This window comes from Aspergillus viridinutans, assembly GCF_018404265.1.
Source record: "Aspergillus viridinutans IFM 47045 DNA, scaffold_1, whole genome shotgun sequence".
Taxonomy (NCBI): domain Eukaryota; kingdom Fungi; phylum Ascomycota; class Eurotiomycetes; order Eurotiales; family Aspergillaceae; genus Aspergillus; species Aspergillus viridinutans.
This window is the reverse complement of record NW_025091217.1, coordinates 279,824-296,399: the sequence shown is the minus strand read 5'-3', so window position 1 is coordinate 296,399 and position 16,576 is coordinate 279,824. Positions and strand designations below refer to the sequence as shown.

The 16,576-nt window shown below is 50.1% G+C and overlaps 6 protein-coding genes across 6 annotated transcripts; 2 read left to right on the top strand and 4 right to left on the bottom strand.

The window, feature by feature from the left end:
- Positions 1 to 225: 225 nt before the first annotated feature.
- On the bottom strand, positions 226 to 1,023 carry Aspvir_000080 (glutathione S-transferase; the record flags this gene model as incomplete). Its single annotated transcript, XM_043265224.1, has 1 exon — positions 226 to 1,023. One exon carries the CDS (start codon positions 1,021 to 1,023, stop codon positions 226 to 228), a length of 798 nt encoding a protein of 265 aa, XP_043121159.1.
- Positions 1,024 to 5,102: 4,079 nt separating this feature from the next.
- Aspvir_000079 (uncharacterized protein) lies at positions 5,103 to 8,712 on the top strand (the record flags this gene model as incomplete). The annotated part of the gene is made up of 13 exons (XM_043265223.1): positions 5,103 to 5,330; positions 5,380 to 5,657; positions 5,703 to 5,791; positions 6,194 to 6,280; positions 6,334 to 6,454; positions 6,501 to 6,637; positions 6,691 to 6,790; positions 6,838 to 7,031; positions 7,077 to 7,388; positions 7,433 to 7,547; positions 7,596 to 8,313; positions 8,372 to 8,415; positions 8,469 to 8,712. 13 exons carry the CDS (start codon positions 5,103 to 5,105, stop codon positions 8,710 to 8,712), a joined length of 2,667 nt encoding a protein of 888 aa, XP_043121158.1.
- Positions 8,713 to 8,824: 112 nt separating this feature from the next.
- Aspvir_000078 (glycosyltransferase family 31 protein) lies at positions 8,825 to 10,241 on the bottom strand (the record flags this gene model as incomplete). Its single annotated transcript, XM_043265222.1, has 2 exons — positions 8,825 to 9,160; positions 9,207 to 10,241. 2 exons carry the CDS (start codon positions 10,239 to 10,241, stop codon positions 8,825 to 8,827), a joined length of 1,371 nt encoding a protein of 456 aa, XP_043121157.1.
- A 781-nt stretch (positions 10,242 to 11,022) lies between these two features.
- Aspvir_000077 (putative extracelular serine carboxypeptidase) lies at positions 11,023 to 12,744 on the bottom strand (the record flags this gene model as incomplete). The annotated part of the gene is made up of 1 exon (XM_043265221.1): positions 11,023 to 12,744. One exon carries the CDS (start codon positions 12,742 to 12,744, stop codon positions 11,023 to 11,025), a length of 1,722 nt encoding a protein of 573 aa, XP_043121156.1.
- Positions 12,745 to 13,706: 962 nt separating this feature from the next.
- On the top strand, positions 13,707 to 15,135 carry Aspvir_000076 (putative MFS monocarboxylate transporter (Mct); the record flags this gene model as incomplete). The annotated part of the gene is made up of 3 exons (XM_043265220.1): positions 13,707 to 13,905; positions 13,953 to 14,643; positions 14,688 to 15,135. 3 exons carry the CDS (start codon positions 13,707 to 13,709, stop codon positions 15,133 to 15,135), a joined length of 1,338 nt encoding a protein of 445 aa, XP_043121155.1.
- A 625-nt stretch (positions 15,136 to 15,760) lies between these two features.
- Aspvir_000075 (uncharacterized protein) lies at positions 15,761 to 16,529 on the bottom strand (the record flags this gene model as incomplete). The annotated part of the gene is made up of 3 exons (XM_043265219.1): positions 15,761 to 16,130; positions 16,186 to 16,454; positions 16,500 to 16,529. The coding sequence occupies 3 exons, from the start codon at positions 16,527 to 16,529 to the stop codon at positions 15,761 to 15,763; spliced, it is 669 nt and encodes a 222-aa protein (XP_043121154.1).
- Between the last annotated feature and the right edge of the window lie 47 nt (positions 16,530 to 16,576).

Sequence of the window (16,576 nt, the reverse complement as noted above, 5' to 3'; positions counted from 1 at the left end):
TTGACGCGGATTATAGTCCGATGCATGGACTATTCCAGAAGACGGCACGTCAGCGTTCAGGGTATTCTCATGCATTACTAGTTACACAGCGGTTATGGCTGTATCTGGGCCATGCGGTTTCTCCTGGATCATCCGGTCTGGGGCCAGCTAGATCAAACACATTCATTCTAGCCATAACTAATTCTGCAGTTGCTTTGGTCCAAACAGTGCCTAACATCTACGCAGTTAGATCGGCACAAAAGGCTTCCCTTCAATCTTCTCCACCTTCTCTACCGCCCGTCGGTAACCCGACGAGTTCTGTATCTGCGCAGCATAAGCATCCAGCCGCGGATACTCCGTCCGCGGGATGATAGACAGATTGAGCGCCGCAATAACAGGGATGCTCATCTGGATATCCGCCGCTGTCAGCTGCGAACCACACAGAAACGGCCCCTCCTCGGGCGCAGACGCCAGCTGGTCCTCGAGGAAGCGGAAATGGGTGCGAAGTTCTTGGTCGAGGAACTCGGCGCTGACTTTGCCGGTGATGAACCCAGTGATGGGTTTAATGAAAAAGGGGACGGGGGCATTTTTCAGTGCTGGCTTCATCAGCATACACATGATGGAAGAAACTGGACAAATACCATTCATAATCAGCTGCACCTGGATCGGCGACATGAGGCTCCCCTCTGCATAGTGCATGTAGTATCGATAGCGCATCCACGACTCGGTCTCGCCGCCTAACTGGCCCTCGCGACCGGGCTGATAGCGCTCGGGAACGAGTCTGGTGTTGGGCCCGCCGAAATGATCGAGGAAGTACTCCATGATGGCAGCCGACTCGACCAGAACCATGGGCTGAGAGGCATCCGGGGATTGGATCGAGACGATGGGTGATTTCCCCAGCGGATGGATCTGTTTCAGCTCGGGGGGAGCGATGCCGTTGGCACCGCGTTTGTAGGTCTTGATGTCGTAGGAGAGATTCAGTTCCTCCATGAGCCACATGATGCGCTGGGCGCGGGATTTTTCCAGCCTGGTCAGAGTGAGCATTGATCTTGGGCGTATTGGGAGTAAGCATCTACCAGTGCAGGACTATTTTGGCGCCTCGATTTGCATTCATCTTTTTAGTCCTTTTGCTCTTTTTGTCTGCCTGTTACAATATGCAATAAAAGCCTATCGTAGCAGTGGATATGTGGACAAGATTCTTAGTGTCGGTACGGAGGATTGTCACCATCAGATAATAATATCAGATCCAAGCGGCTGGTGGAGAATATATAGAGCTTATGGCTGTTCTACACTAAAATCTGACAGTCTCCACATCAGCCAATGACTCTTCTCGACACAGTATTGGTTGGTTTCGATGGCTAGAATAGACAGTAATAATTTAAATCGAAGATGCCGTGGTAGGCCTATATTAGAAATACAAGTGACCTGCATCGGTTTATACAGAGCATATATCATCTCCAACATGCCTAGGCTATCATCCACTACTCCGTACATATGCAAGCTTCAAAGTCCCTCTTTAATGTTGATTCTCACAGTGTGGGCTTCATTTGGGGTTCGGATGGCTATGGAACGAAGCTCGTAATCACTCAAATCCTGAGATAGAGTGGCTAGAGAGAAATCATCACTCATGGCAGGCGCAGCCAGACACCAGTGGCTCACGGAGAGCAGGGAAAGGAAAATCAACTGGACCTTCATGTTGAAAAGGGACTTCTTTGAATTGAGAGATAAACTGAGCAAAGGTGGAAGAATTTATTGGGTAGTTTCCCTGAGAAGACAGATTGATATGTTTTATATCTCTTTTATATCAGCTCAACAACACTATAACACTATACATTGTCCCATAAACATACAACCCTGCAACCTCGCGCTAACCAGGGCCTCATACGGTCCAGTCTGGTAGCGAACTAGCTAGTGGAATAACGGAGTCCTTGGTATACTCCCTTTAGCCATAGTTATCATAGATTTCGGAAAGCCGGCAGGTTTCTTGATAACTTGTGCTAGTAAAATAACCACCCCAAACACCATATATTCCAAGATTACCTAGTATACTTAGCGATATTGGTGGTATTAGGGTATACTTAACCATACCGGACATAGAAACTCGGAGCTTTTCCGTCAATAGTACTATCTCGGCCTTCTCGCACAGACTATCGATCCTATGCAGTTGGTGGAGCATAAGCTTGAGGAGGGTGGATCGTTGATCAAGCATGATGAAATCCGACTGGACGCCCTGTAGCCTGTCTCAGTCAATGTGGGCTTTCCCTGCGCCATTGGCGACTCTTATTCCACTTAGCGCTTGCTATTTGAGAGTGGAAATCGGGTAATATGATGATCTCCAGCTGGACTAGTATCGACTACTTTTTTATGACTTTGACAGTAATAGAACTCTTTGGCCTAACTGCCTGGAGCATTGGCTTGTGGTAGATGTGGCTCTACTCTATGGCCAGCAACTTTATATATTATAACTTTACTAGAGCACGCATATCAAGGGTAGTCGACTTGTTAATATCATCTCACCTGATATGCAAACACAAAGTAGGGAAATAGATGGAATATCTATTACCTGATCAGAACTGAATTAAGAGTCCATAAGCAAACGCCGAGTAAATTATGAGGTTGAAATCCCCATATGTCTTACCATCAGTTCCACTTAGTAAAGGTAACCCTACTAAGATCGAGGCAGGCCATGGTGCCAATCAATGCAATGAATAACAGAAAGTCTTGTCTCAAGGGTTCACCGCAGGGCCTTTGGGGAACAATGATCAGAGTAGTATAGCACTAGGCACTTTAGTATGCATTAAGTGGTCATGATCCTTGGTGACTGCAGTTTGGGTTTGCTCCCCTTTCCTCTTATAGACTAACTCGTGCTCTCAAGGCCTTGCAGCCCAGATAGCATTCCTTCTACGTATGTGGGGATAGTAAATAGAGATGTCACTAACAAAGTGGATCAATTTAATTGCATTATCTTGATATAGTTACCTATTGTCCGGCAAACGGCCGGGAGGCATACCCGTGGGTTATGATCTTGGCAGCCCAAGTGGAGGCCAAAATGCGAGAACTGCTTAAATACATTCTACTACCCATGACCAAGACCGCTCCTACGCTCTCATTCAGCAATATTTGTCTCTAGGCTACAAAATGAGTACAACCGGAGCAAAAATTCATCCCACATATGCAGCAAGAGCCCCACAAAATGCCCAGTCAACGACCCTCCTTTGGCGCCTACACGACCTTGTCGACCAGATCATGGTTATGTAAGTTCTCCTTCATTTAACGTAATTCCCAGGTGAGCCGGCCACCCTAGCGAGCCGGCCATCTCTGTATTCCATATAAAATGACACCCTTCAAGGCTTTGATATCTCAACAACCACGCATCTACAGGGGCTAAATCTAGGCATGAGGTATATTATAGTCATATACTTATAATCTATAGCCTCCTTGTGTATGTATACATGTAGCTAACATAAAATACACCTGTAATTTTAGTAATTTTAACTTCTAGATATTAAGACAGAGAAACAATATTTTAGCATCCTAAGAAAGAGTATTTATATACTTCAGACTATATACATTCTAAATATCTTACTTAGATAATAGCATATATGACTATGGTTGAGATATCTAAGCCTTAACAAGTGCCATTTTATATGGAATACAGAGATGGCCGGCTCGCTAGGGTGGCCGGCTCACCTGGGAATTACGTTACAATTACCGCAGCGAAAGAAATGAAAATAACATGGAATCAGATCCGGAATCTGTGCCGCGAGTGGCCCTATAGCATACTATCTCTTCTGCTACTACTACCAAGGACTTGACAAAGCGACATCCCGCCGTCGGTGCAGCGATGTCATTATTATCCTGGGTGGTATTTTCATTATAGTCTATCTGCTGAAATATGTTCTGCAGTATTTTGCGCCGCGCTCGCAGAGGGCGGCAGAGCGGTGAATTGGGAGCAAGAAACATAGATTTGAGATGGTAAGGGAGTGAGTTTGTGCGCTACTCACTTCTATTGAGGAGAGCATGGCTTTTGCTCAATTAAACAGGAAGGGAACAATGTCTTCTCAATAGCTATAATACCTGTGAATAAAAGAGGTGTGCATATTCTGGATTTATAGGGAACTGCTGGCTAACTGGTCAAAGGATCCAACATTCAGAATTCTTCTTACACTATTGTGTAGTCACGCACAGCGAATGCTATTTCAAATGTTGGTATGAGGAATTTCATGGCACCGGATTCAATTGATCGGAAGAGGGCAGACGCTCATTGCCATGCTATGTCTCTGTATGCTTCCTCTGAAATGGAGGGCGGAATTCTTGAGAATCTGGCATCATTTACACCATCGCAGTATTTGCTCATGTCACTCTCTGCATAGATGTTAGGATGCTTCAAATATTGTGCTTCCTAAGTAACTACAAGCTCCATGATTTGGTCCTCTGTCGTGATAATATCGACTTCTCCAGCGCTGTAGTCCCAATACTCGTTCCAAAGGATATCCACTTCTAGAAGCCACCAGATGCTCACTTTAATATAAGCACTTGTATACTAGAATTCCAAGTAGACAATTTCCTTGGTCCATCAGCATATCGTACCAATGTATCACACTATTCGTCACTGCTAATTCGGGCCCGTTCTGAGCCCATGTTCAGCTGTGCTGGCCTAAGCAACTGTGAATTCAAGTCTTGTCATCATCGTCAAACATTATTAAAGGTAAAGATGAAAAACAGCATCTGAAAGCATCTGTGGACAATTTATGTCTTACTTTTCTGAGTTTAGAGAAGCATGGGAATAATATACAAAGTTAGGATTGGGTTAAAATTTGGTGACTCTTGCTATTGGTTCCCCTCAGAGTTTATTATTGGGGAAAAATGGCATTCACATGCATTTAGAATAGCTAGCTAGAGGATGATAGGAGCTATGATCTTAATGGGTATTATCAGAGGCTTAGCTGGCACTATGGCTAATGATATGACATTCTTATTAATTGCTGCGAAAGGCCTAACAGTTGATTCTGCCTAGAGTGATTAACTAGCATTGGTTAGACTGTATCAGCTTGACAACCTGTCCCTCCAAGCCTCACATCCCATGAATCCCTCTTCAACGCATCAACACATTGAGGCTCAATATGGATGAAACATCTCCTCTCCTTCCTGGACAAAATGACGAGGATACTACCACAACACGACCAACATGCCCGTCGAGAATTGTCACCATCCTCATCTGGTCGTCCGTCATAATATCCGCCTTGACCTTCTTGTACAGCCTCACCGTCTACCTGGTCGTGAAACTCTCCCCTTATTATGACTTTCTCCCCTGGGGAATGAGAGTTGCCATCGAAGTCTTGCTCCCTCTGGTATGCATTTCCCTCGACCAGATCGATCTCATCCCTAACACGGGTACAGAGCTTCCTATGCGCGGCCGCCAGCCTGTTCGGCATCTTCAAACTAACCGTCCCAAACACTGGCGCATGGCTCTTTGTCAACCTCATCTTAGATGCGTTGATCGTATTCCTCTTCGCGCTCAATCCAGCTCTTGACACCCCTGAGCTTGCGAACTGGAGACAATGCGATGGTTATGGTCGGGGTTTTCCAGCTCCAGGGTTCGAGGCGAGATGTGACAGGTTTTTGAACGCGATCAAGGCGGTGATAATCGTGGGGCTTGTCTTTGAGATCACCATCATGTGAGTTGTTCGATCGTTTCTAGGTGCAAGCTGATGGTCGTCTAGGACTCTACATCTGGTCTTTTTCATCCGCGATGTGGTGCTGGGCGTCAAGAGACTCGGTCAGTACAGCGCGGGTTGGAGATTTCCAACTGGTCAGTTTACAGTAGAGTTTACCATTAAGATATTGAGGCAGAGGGATGAACAGGTGGACTGTTGAGGTTAGATGACGGATCGTTTGTGATATGTGTGACATTATGAATAGGGCTTGCAGATCGCATATTTTAGTTGTACAAGATTAGACAATTCGCCTTAGGTAAATAATTTGCCTATATGATAAGGGGCACCATGGGATTTGTCGTGCTAAACGAGCAATATCTTCCAATATGTTTGATAGTCTTGAAGGATTGGCCCAGATAAATCCCGCACGCTAAGGTTTATCAGGATTACAGCTTCAGGCACCGCCACACGCACACATGGTTCACCCCACGTGTAATGACCCATGGTTTAAAGAGCATGCATTTTCTCTTGTTTTGCGTCTTGCTTTCATCTCTAAGTGCTTCTTCAGCTGCCTCGTTGCGTGCGTCAGTTGAGCAAGTTCCCAGTGATGTGGAAGCCTTCCCTCAATTTCATCACTTTGCATTGTCAGTAAAGACTTCCTGAACAAAGAGAACGCTGAAAACTTACTCGACTGCAGATGCGTACATTATCACTCTGAGCATCCTCGGTTTGGTCATCATCTACCCATATGGCAACCTCCGAGCCATCGACGCGTTCTTCTTCGGGGCCAGTGCCTCGACAGAATCCGGGCTGAACACGTTGGTCGCTCGATCCTTGGTGATGGGAGATACTGACGCGGCCTAGTGTTGATGTCAATCGCTTGAAAACGTATCAACAGGTCTACATCTATGTGGCTCCCATTATCAGCAATCTTGGTTTCATCAACATCATCGTGGTGATTGTACGGCTGCGCTGGTTCGAAAAGCGTCTCAAGGAACTTGGTATGCATTCATATCTGGTGCCTTTAAGCAATTGGGCTCATCTGGTGATACAGCCCCTGCCTTTCTCCGGCAAAGACGGAAGGATGACGCCGAAGCGGGAGGGGACAGTACTTCGAAGACGGCGATAACTTCAGACGCCACAACTACAGAAAAGTGAGTAATGTCCGTTGGTTATGCTGGATACTACTGATGGCGCTCAGACAAGACTCTTGCCCGAATGAGTCGCAGAGTCCGCCCTTGCGCAATCCAGACTCCCGGTTTCGATCTCCGAGCATCACCTTTGCCGACATTGTGCACGATTCTGGCCGGGACAGAGCTCTATACGTTCCTCCTCCCTGGCAACGGGATCGAGGACACCCCATCGTGGAAGTCGACGATACGCTGAGCGACTGTGGTAGGCTAGCTCCGGATACTGATTATAACAAACTGACGGACACAGAGCGAACCAAATCCACTGACGCTCAGATCACGGCCGGCACTTCTCGCCGGCGGTTCAATCTGGCTCGGACAAACACGCTGGAGCGAGTTGCGTCCACGATGTTTGTCCTCGGCCCGTCCCCCAGCCATGGCCCCAAGGCCCAGACAGAGCCCCTCGACCAGTCCCTTTCGCAGCAGCTGGCCCTGCCTGAACTGTCATCCCGTGCTACTATCGGCCGGAACTCGCAATTCCATAACTTGACCGACGAGGATCGAGAGATGCTGGGAGGGATCGAATACCGCAGTTTGAAACTCTTGCTCAAGATCGTCACTGGTAAGTCATCTTTTTCATTTCACAGAACATCTCTGACCGAACAGGGTATTTCTTCGGGCTCCATCTCTTTGGTGCAATCTGCCTGGTCGGTTGGATCCAGCACGCAAACCCCAAGTACCGCGAATACCTTGTCGAATGTGGCCAAGGCAACATCTGGTGGTGAGTCCGCTGTGTACCTTCTATCCTACAATTGCTAAGCATGAGTAGGGCCTTTTATTCCTCCCAAACAATGATAGACAACCTCGGCTTCACCCTCACCCCCGATTCGATGATCAGCTTCCAGGACGCAACCTTCCCCCTGATCGTCATGAGCTTCCTCGCCTACGCCGGCAACACCCTCTACCCCTGTCTCCTGCGCTTCGTCATCTGGGCCATGTCCAAGCTCTGCCCGCGCCACTCCTCCATGAAAGAACCCCTCGCCTTCCTCCTCAACCACCCCCGCCGCTGCTACACCCTCCTCTTCCCCAGCAAGCCCACCTGGGTCCTCTTCGCCATCCTCTTCACCATGAACCTCGTCGACGTCATCCTCATCATCGTCCTCGACCTCCACAACCCCACCGTCACCGTCCTCCCCGCAGGCCCCCGCGTCCTCGCCGCCATCTACCAGGCCGCCTCCGCCCGCCACACCGGCACCGCAGTCTTCAACCTCGCCAACGTCAACCCCGCCGTCCAATTCAGTCTGCTGGTAATGATGTACATCGCCATCTACCCCATCGCCATCAGCGTCCGCGCCTCAAATACCTACGAGGAACGAGCACTAAGCATCTACCCCGACGACGCAGCTACCATCGACGAATCAAACGGCCGCTCCTATGTCCTATCGCATATCCGCAACCAGCTCACCTTTGACCTGTGGTATATCTTCTTAGGCATCTTTTGTATCTGTATCGCGGAGTCGGATCGGGTCATGGACCCGCAGGAACCGGTAGCCCTCCCTGCCTTCCCCGTTGCTGTTTTTGAGGCAAGCTGACAGACGGTCCCAGTCGTTCGCCGTCTTCCCCATCTTCTTTGAGGTTGTGTCTGCGTAGTATGTCCTCTCCCTATCTAATTTCTATCCTGACAGTACTAATGATGTGATAGCGCAAACGTGGGTCTGAGTCTGGGCTATCCCACCGTGAATACCTCCCTCTGCGGGCAGTTCTCCGTCTTCAGCAAGCTGGTTATCTGTGCGATGATGATTCGCGGGCGGCATCGGGGCTTACCGTATCAGCTGGATCGGGCGATTGTGCTGCCGAATGAGCGGTTGGATGATAGTCTTGAGCGAGTTGAGGATGTGAGGTCGGTGAGGCGGATGGCGAGGATTAAGCGGTTTCATACGAGCTAGCATACATATACGTATACGTACGGTATAGACTAGATGCGGTTACCAGTACAAGTCATAGACATGGAAGTGAATCTCGTTATCATGATATGCTACAACGCTATTTATGTACGGATTAATGTGGCTTCACCCACGCGGGCTTCTTGCACGGATGCGTATCCCGCCATTTTTGGATTCGCTGGACGTTCCATCCTGAGAACCACCGCCGCTGATCCTCGGGCAGGCGTTTTGTCCCCAGTCGGAACGACTCTGTCGATACGTGGCACTCCTTCTCGCTGTACCGCCATTGGAAGCAGGTGTCGTGACTCAGGCACTCATCTCGACAGGCCTCCATCGATGGATTGTCCAGTTCCACGGGCACATCGGCGAGGTTATCCCAGTCTTCCTCCTCGACGCGCATCCTCCCCGGTGGAAACGACAGCTCGGAGAGTTCCCGGAAGAGAAGTGGTACCTAGATCTGTTAGTGCTGCGCTGTATCAACTGACTCAGAGACATACCGTTACATCATCGCGCGCCTGCTCGAAATCGAAAATGGCACTGCGCTCGCGCGGCATGACGTGATGCATCGTGACGACGGGCTGGCACCACTGCTTCGACCCGAACTCCAGCGTCACCGGTTTCTCGCCGTTCACCTGGGGCCAGAAATTTTGGATCCCCACGTTGAGCTCCTGCTTCAGGGTGCGGCCCAGAACGAAATCCCCACAACACTCGTTCGCAAAGACATCATCGTACCGGCCCGCCATCCCCGGGTTCTTCCCCACAAACGCCTCCATCAGCGCTCGCGAAATGACATACCCGCTCCCGCCGTGCCCGAACGCCTGGTCCACGACAAAGGACGCCGAACCCATGTACAGTGTCTCGTTCGGCGAAAACTGCCGCAGCCAGAGCAGCAGATTCGTCCACACGACATACGTGTCGCTCTCGATAAAGACGTACCAGTCCATGTGCGGGCGCTGCGCCCACGTCATTTCCACCATGTGCAGGAACTTGTACTTGTCCAGCGTCCAGGCGGCCTTGCCATCGTTCTTGAGCGTGGCAATGTCCAGCCCGCCTCTCTGGTACGCTTGTTGCTGCCGGTAGAGCTCAAAGTCGGCATCTGTGGCTTTCATGGTTGCGTTGAAGTCCGCCAGCGCATCGAGGATATGGTACGGGCCGATCTGCTCCTCGAGGTCGGAGAAAATCAAAAAGTCCCGCGCGCAGCCCAGCGTCGTCAGCAGCTGCGTCGGTAACTTCTCGTAGATCTCCGTCGCGCCCGTCTTCACGATGAACAGGATGTTCCCTGGGTCCGGCTGCGCGTGGCACCGCCGGTCGGTATGCTGGAAGTCGTCGCTCGAGCCGGTCCCGGATGGCCCGGGATTGGTACCGTGGCTGCCGGCCGTGGGTTTTCCGGTCATCTCGTGCAGAGACACGCCCCAGGAGGCCGGCATCACTTCGTAGAAGAGCACCAGGGTGCAGAAGAACAGGACGGCGGCCAGCGCCATTGATGCGAAACGGCGGAATTCCGGCTTGAGCTTCAATTCCAACGGCCTCATGTCGAACGCGACCGCAATTCAAAAGTTCAGCTCGTCTGAGCGTGTTGAAAGTGTGTCGGGCACATGTGGATGAATATATCAGCGGCCGGAGTAAGCTCGATAAAGACAAATGCGGAAGGACGCAACCCCGCTGCGAGGTAGTTGAAAAGTGAGACGCGGTCGTAGCTTGTGAGACACTCCCAATATATCCTTCTTTAGCGCCCTAAACATAGAAATTAATATCCAATTAGTGCCCGTGTGCACGGCTGTCCAGGGTCCAGGGTCCGGGTTGATCAATGTCCGTCTTTGCTATGTCGGGCGTGGCTGTACAGAGTTCGGAGAAGTGAGCACTAAGATCGGCTTCCGCCATTCCAGCGCCCTTGATTCATCCACCATCTGTTTGTCATCAGAATGCCAATGCAAATGTGGAGATGGTAGTCCAGAAATATTGATGGTTCAGTTATTTTCAGCTGCGGATCTACAATCGGTGGCAGTGGAAAGCCTATCAACGTTGCTGGAAAGGTGTGCGCCCCACGCAGTCCAATGGACAGACTCTATTAATTGCAACATTGACAAACTAGTTTCAGCCTTGTCGATGCTATTGGTTTGGATCAGCAGTGTCAATCTCTCTGATTCACTTTCACCAGAGAGTTGAACGGTCCACAGTGAAACAGTTTCTCCCAGTGGAGATTTCTGGTGTCAAACACATGCTACGGAGCTTGCAATGTCACGCTATCACTAGGCAGATATCGTCATCATCTTCTTACACTCTTCAATCTTGAGTACCTCTCTACTCAATGAGTCAATTCCCGTCTAGTACCGCCTGTCCTCCAACTGCCATGTTCGCCGAAGGGTCCGAGATATCCTCGTGTTTTCTCCACTGCTCCAGCCACACCCCCACAAACCGTACAATTTCTTGGTGAAGGTCGACTATGGCCTTTGGTGCGGTTTTCCCTTGCTGCTCGTCTTCTTTGGACAAGCCGTTCTGATCCCAGTGGTGTACCGCACCGCGAATCCCATCCCAGACATCCTCAGCCGGTACGTCTACAAGGATAAACGGCTCCTCGTCCGTTGAATTTCTTGGCGGAGCACCGTCCGCATGCGGCGTCGCGTCACGCCACGGATCGGCCAGTCCATCGATAATGGCCGCCCGGGGATAGGAGAAGTTGAACCCTCCGTGTTTGTCAATGCGATCGGTATCAGGGGGCGTGGTGATGTTGTAGTCGTCCTTGCAGAATTGAGATACCCCGGCAAGCGTGATCAAACGGGAGATAAGAGGCAGTCGATCTTTTGGGACGCTTGAGCCTGGCATAAAGTATCCCCATTCGGTGCAGACCTGATAACCCCAGCTAACCCCTGATGATTTTTCGAGGGACTGTCGCGACTTGGGATTGGAGGTACGGAGGGCCTGGTCAACACGGGAGAAAATCGTAGCGTTCGCGTAACCAGCGTAATTGAGCATCCCAGTCACCAAGCTAGAGTTGGCTGCATCATACTCTGTGGCCGAGATGAGCTCCTCCGTCCACGTCTTTATGGTATTATTCTGCTGATAGAGCAATGCCGGACTCGTGAGATTCTTGCAATATCTCTGAAAAGTGCCATCGCCGACCGCAGGATCCCAGTTCCGGCCTTGAAAGGCTCCAAGGATATTCGAGAGAGCCGACACGAAAAACTCATCGCTAGTTGAGGGACTTGCGCCAAAAACAGCCTTGAGATGCGATTTTAATGTCTCGTTCTGGGCATGCTCAATCAGTACTGTATCCACAATATCCATGAAAGTCCCGATATTCCACACGCAGTCGGATGGTGCAAATTGGCGAATGGGCTCATAATATTGCCAATAATCCTCAATGGCCTCGGTGGCTCCTGACGACGAAACAACCCCGACGAAGACCTCCGGGTAGACCTTGCGAAGAAAAGCCACAAAAGCTCCGGCATAGGAGCCTCCATATCCAATCCACGGCACGGCCCCGGCAGTCAGATTCAGGTGCTCCAGTCCGGGGAATACAATGTTGGAAGCGAAGTAAGCGTAATCCGCCAATGCTTGCTCAGTCGACAAGAACCGGATATTCTTCGTGGTGAGATTGGCAAACGGGTAGCTCTGACCATAATAGCGGTGTTCCAGGATAACTCCAGAACCGTTATAGGTCTTGGCTAACTGGGTCACAATCCCCTGAGACAGGAACGGGAAGCGATCTGTACCGTCCGTCTCTCCGGCTGCAATGAGAAACACTGGTCCCCCTTTTTTGTAGTGACTGGCATCGAACCAGTAGCGGATGTTGAAATGGTCGTGAGTATGAGGTTCATATCGAGATTCATTGTGAAAATGGTCAATAGGCACCGAGAAATTGTGTTCTATAAATGTCTTTGAAGACGTCAGGTGTAGTGATGCACTCCTTTCATCATCCAGCAGTCGCAGGTGATGGAGAAGCGGGAATTTCAGTTCCAATGGAGAGATGTCGAAACCTTGGGCGACTGAGGCCAGGAATGTCCCAGTAAGAAACAGAACAGCCCGCAGCTGCATTTTTATAATATATGATGCCTGCTCAGGGCAGAGATAACATCAAGGACAGTGAGATTTTATAAAGACAAGAGTGAAGACAAGAGAGTTGCTTTCAAGGACCTTGAAAGCTCAGCTGCGGATGATCATGCATCGCGACGATCCCCCTCATGCCTCCACACTAGACTGATAAGCGTCGTTGGCAAGTTCACACATCACATGCCTTGAAACAGTAGTGTGCTTTCAGTGTATTCGAGGTCAAGTCACTATATTCATACCTATTTCTGATGCTTTCAATGCTTCAAGGACGTAGTTCAATGAAGAGTAGTGTAAGTGAGCGTTTGTTGACTGCGTTTGTGCCTCGGCCCAATGCCACTGACTATTCCTACTATGGACTAGCTTAAACATCCTCACGTATCATTGATCCGTCATACGATCCTGGGGAATTACGATCCTTCTCTGTCAAGCGCATGGCTTATGGGGTTGGATAAGGTGTTGTAGACGTTGATCAATTTGGGTTGTGCTTTTGCAATATAATTCCCTTATCATAAAGTGGCCAAGACTAGTCAGATATATATTCTGAAATTGTCATCTTATCAAGTTATCACCATTCCTATCGCCGAATCAAGAGGCTATACTGAGGAAGTAGCCGCATGAGCAAATATAAAACTCTGATTAACACTATTACACTACCCTATTGATGAACCGACACCTGATGAACCGCTGGAGTATATATTCTCGAGTCAACAAAGCTCTCTACCAGTTAGCCGACGCCCCGGGAAGTTTCTGTTCTAACGCAACCGGTGAGACCAGCTTTGGTGCGCTGCTGATTGGAGAAGAATACGAGCTAAAAATGAAGGCACATGAGCGGACACCCAAAAAGGTTAAGGTAGATAAGATTTTCTCTCGTTGAAGTGTTGCAAAATGTTTTGAGACGACTTCTGTCCTCTGTAATAACTGGGTGGGATATCCATCTGCAGCCCAGTATGTCTTCTCAAGATGAGATGAGAGTGTCTGGCTTAGAGAAGGGACTTGGCCCCGCTGCAGAAGTGAAGCACGATGTGGCTGCAACGGCGAACGAAACCAAAGAACAGTCAGCTGCACCAATGGACCATGGACTCCATGCTTGGACGGTGGTCGCAGGAGCCTGGTGCTGTCTGTTTTGTGGATTCGGGTGGGTGAACGGTGAGCTTGCCCGTGTCACCGACAGAGACCAATTCTGACCGAAATAGCGATCGGTGTCTTCCAAGACTACTACCAACATAATCAATTGCGCGAGTACTCGGCATCCAGTATCTCGTGGATCCTGTCTCTCGAGCCATTCGTCCTCTTTGCCGCTGGCATCGTCCTCGGCCGCGTCTTCGACAACTACGGCCCCAAATGGATGCTCCTCATCGGCACATTCCTGCACGTCTTTGGCCTCATGATGATCTCCGTCTCGAGCGAGTACTATCAGTTCCTCCTTGCGCAGGGTATCTGCAGCCCCCTAGGCGCCAGCTTCGTCTTCTATCCCGCTTCGGCCTGCACAGCGACCTGGTTTGATAAGCGCCGCGCTCTCGCGTTCGGGATCATGTCGAGCGGGTCGTCGATAGGCGGTGTTGTCTTCCCGGCGATGTTGTCGCGACTGCTGCCGCGGGTTGGATTCGGATGGTCGCTGCGCATCTCGGCGTTTGTGGTGCTAGCGTTGCTGGTTGTCGCGAATATGACTGTCCGCTCGCGGATCGCGCCTGTGCCGAGGCGGGTGCAGTTCAGTGATTACATCGGGCCGTTCTCGGAGGTGCCGTTTGTGCTGTTGATGCTGGCGGCTTGCTGTGGCTTCTGGGCGATGTTTGTGCCGATCAACTATGTGATACTCGAAGCGCAGGAGGATGGGGTTCGGCGGAGTCTAGCGGAGTATCTATTGACGATTCTAAATGCCGCAAGGTTAGTCTGCACCTGCACGTTTGAGATATAAGCTGACAATATAGTCTTCCTGGTCGGATCCTGCCCGGTTACTTTGGAGATAAACTCGGGCGGTTCAACGTGATGATCGCCATGTGTACGCTTTCTGCGCTGACAATCCTCGTCCTCTGGATTCCTGGAACGCTGTTGGCTCCTGGCTCTGCGGCCGTCTATGTGATCTTCAGCTTGCTGTATGGGTTCGCGTCCGGAGCGTTTGTCGGCATGGTTCCGGCGCTGCTCAGTCAGATCACGGCGGATATGAGCAAAACGGGTGTACGACAGGGAGTACTGTATACCTGCATGAGCATTGCGACGCTAACCGGAAGTCCAATTGCGGGGGCGATTCTGAATCGACAGCATGGGACTTACTGGGGGTTGCAAGCCTTTGCTGGGGCGATGATGGTGGCTAGTGTGGTGTTCTTTGTTGCTGCGAGAGTGGTTTTGCAGGGGACATCACTGAGAAAGAGGGTGTAATTAGCTATTCACACCAGTATACCTCAGGCATCAATTGCTTGTCCCTCATACAGGAACAGTGGCAGATAGTAGTATCCACATCCCACTACAAACCTTGCTTTCTTCACATCGTCTACTCGTGACTCCCGGCAGAAACTCATCGGAGCGCTGTCCGGGTCACAACATTCCTGCATGATCAAGAGAGGAACTAGGACAGACAATGCGTGTGGAGGTTCCCAGACAAACTGGAGGGAAAATCTGAGAAGCTTGACGACCAGACCCAAGACTGAAGCAGAAAGAAGCTTGATTGCATGCTTTATGTTCTTGTGCGTAGGTGCAGGGAGGGAGGACGTGAACAGGCTGCTCGGGTTGAGGATCCAGTGGCGGATGTACATATTATGATGATGATTGGACTGGAAAGAAGTCATTGAGTTATGAGGAATGATAAGCAAATACAAGTTGAAGATTTAGATGACAATGTCAATGATGGCAACGCCTGTTTGTGCAGATCCGACTGCTAGCTGTCTGATTTCACTTCATTGTAGCACGACCGAAAGTTACCACTGATGTAGTAGTACCCAAATATCGCATCTGCAGTATTCTACCAATCCTTCAACGAAGTCCAGATCCCACACAACTAGGACAGCTAATACACCAGCTCCCATTCAGCGCCACAACCCGCCAAAAAGGCAATGCGGTCGTCCAACTGCGGAGCAAAACTGTTACTAAGCTGGCTGATGCTGAAATGATACGGAATAGCGGATATGGTCAATATGAAGGCTCCCTTGGCGTTCCGGATGAACGACACTAAACCGGAGTCATGCTGAAGGTACAGAAGATCGTCGCCGAGAATGAGGTTATCTGCCGGAGAGGGCGCGTAATTCGGGCTGAGTCTTTTCACGGCTTGGAACCGGGCGCGGGATTTGGTGCTGGCGTAGACCTGAAGTGATTCCATCTCTGTCTTGCGTTTGACGGTCCAATAGAGAGATTTGTATTTCTTGGAGCGGATGTAGTACCTGTAGGAAGAGTAAGTCAGCTACCCTGCGATGAGGAAGAGAAGGACGAGGCTACCAGTTGTAGTGAAAGCAATCCACAAAAGGCCCGTTATTTATCATGTGCCACGAATCATTGTAGCCATACAAGGGTTTGAAGAGGATCAGTCCGTCAAATATCTGGGCGAGGTGATGGTCGGTGGTCGAATGCTCGATGCGGAAGTTCTGGTACCGGTACCATTCGGCATTGACTCGCGCGATGTTTCCGAACTGTGAGGTCTCCATGGCACGGAACCAGGCATCCAAGGTGTCCTTGTCCTTGGCAGTGATGAGCCAGACAGCGAAGCCCTTCGTTGGTTAGTCGAGCACCGCATTTTGACCTGGAGAGCTTACCCCTGAGCTGGCGTAGGCGTAGAAGACCATCTTGCACTACCTTCAGGTCGCAAGTGACATGAAGACGTCGGCTCCTC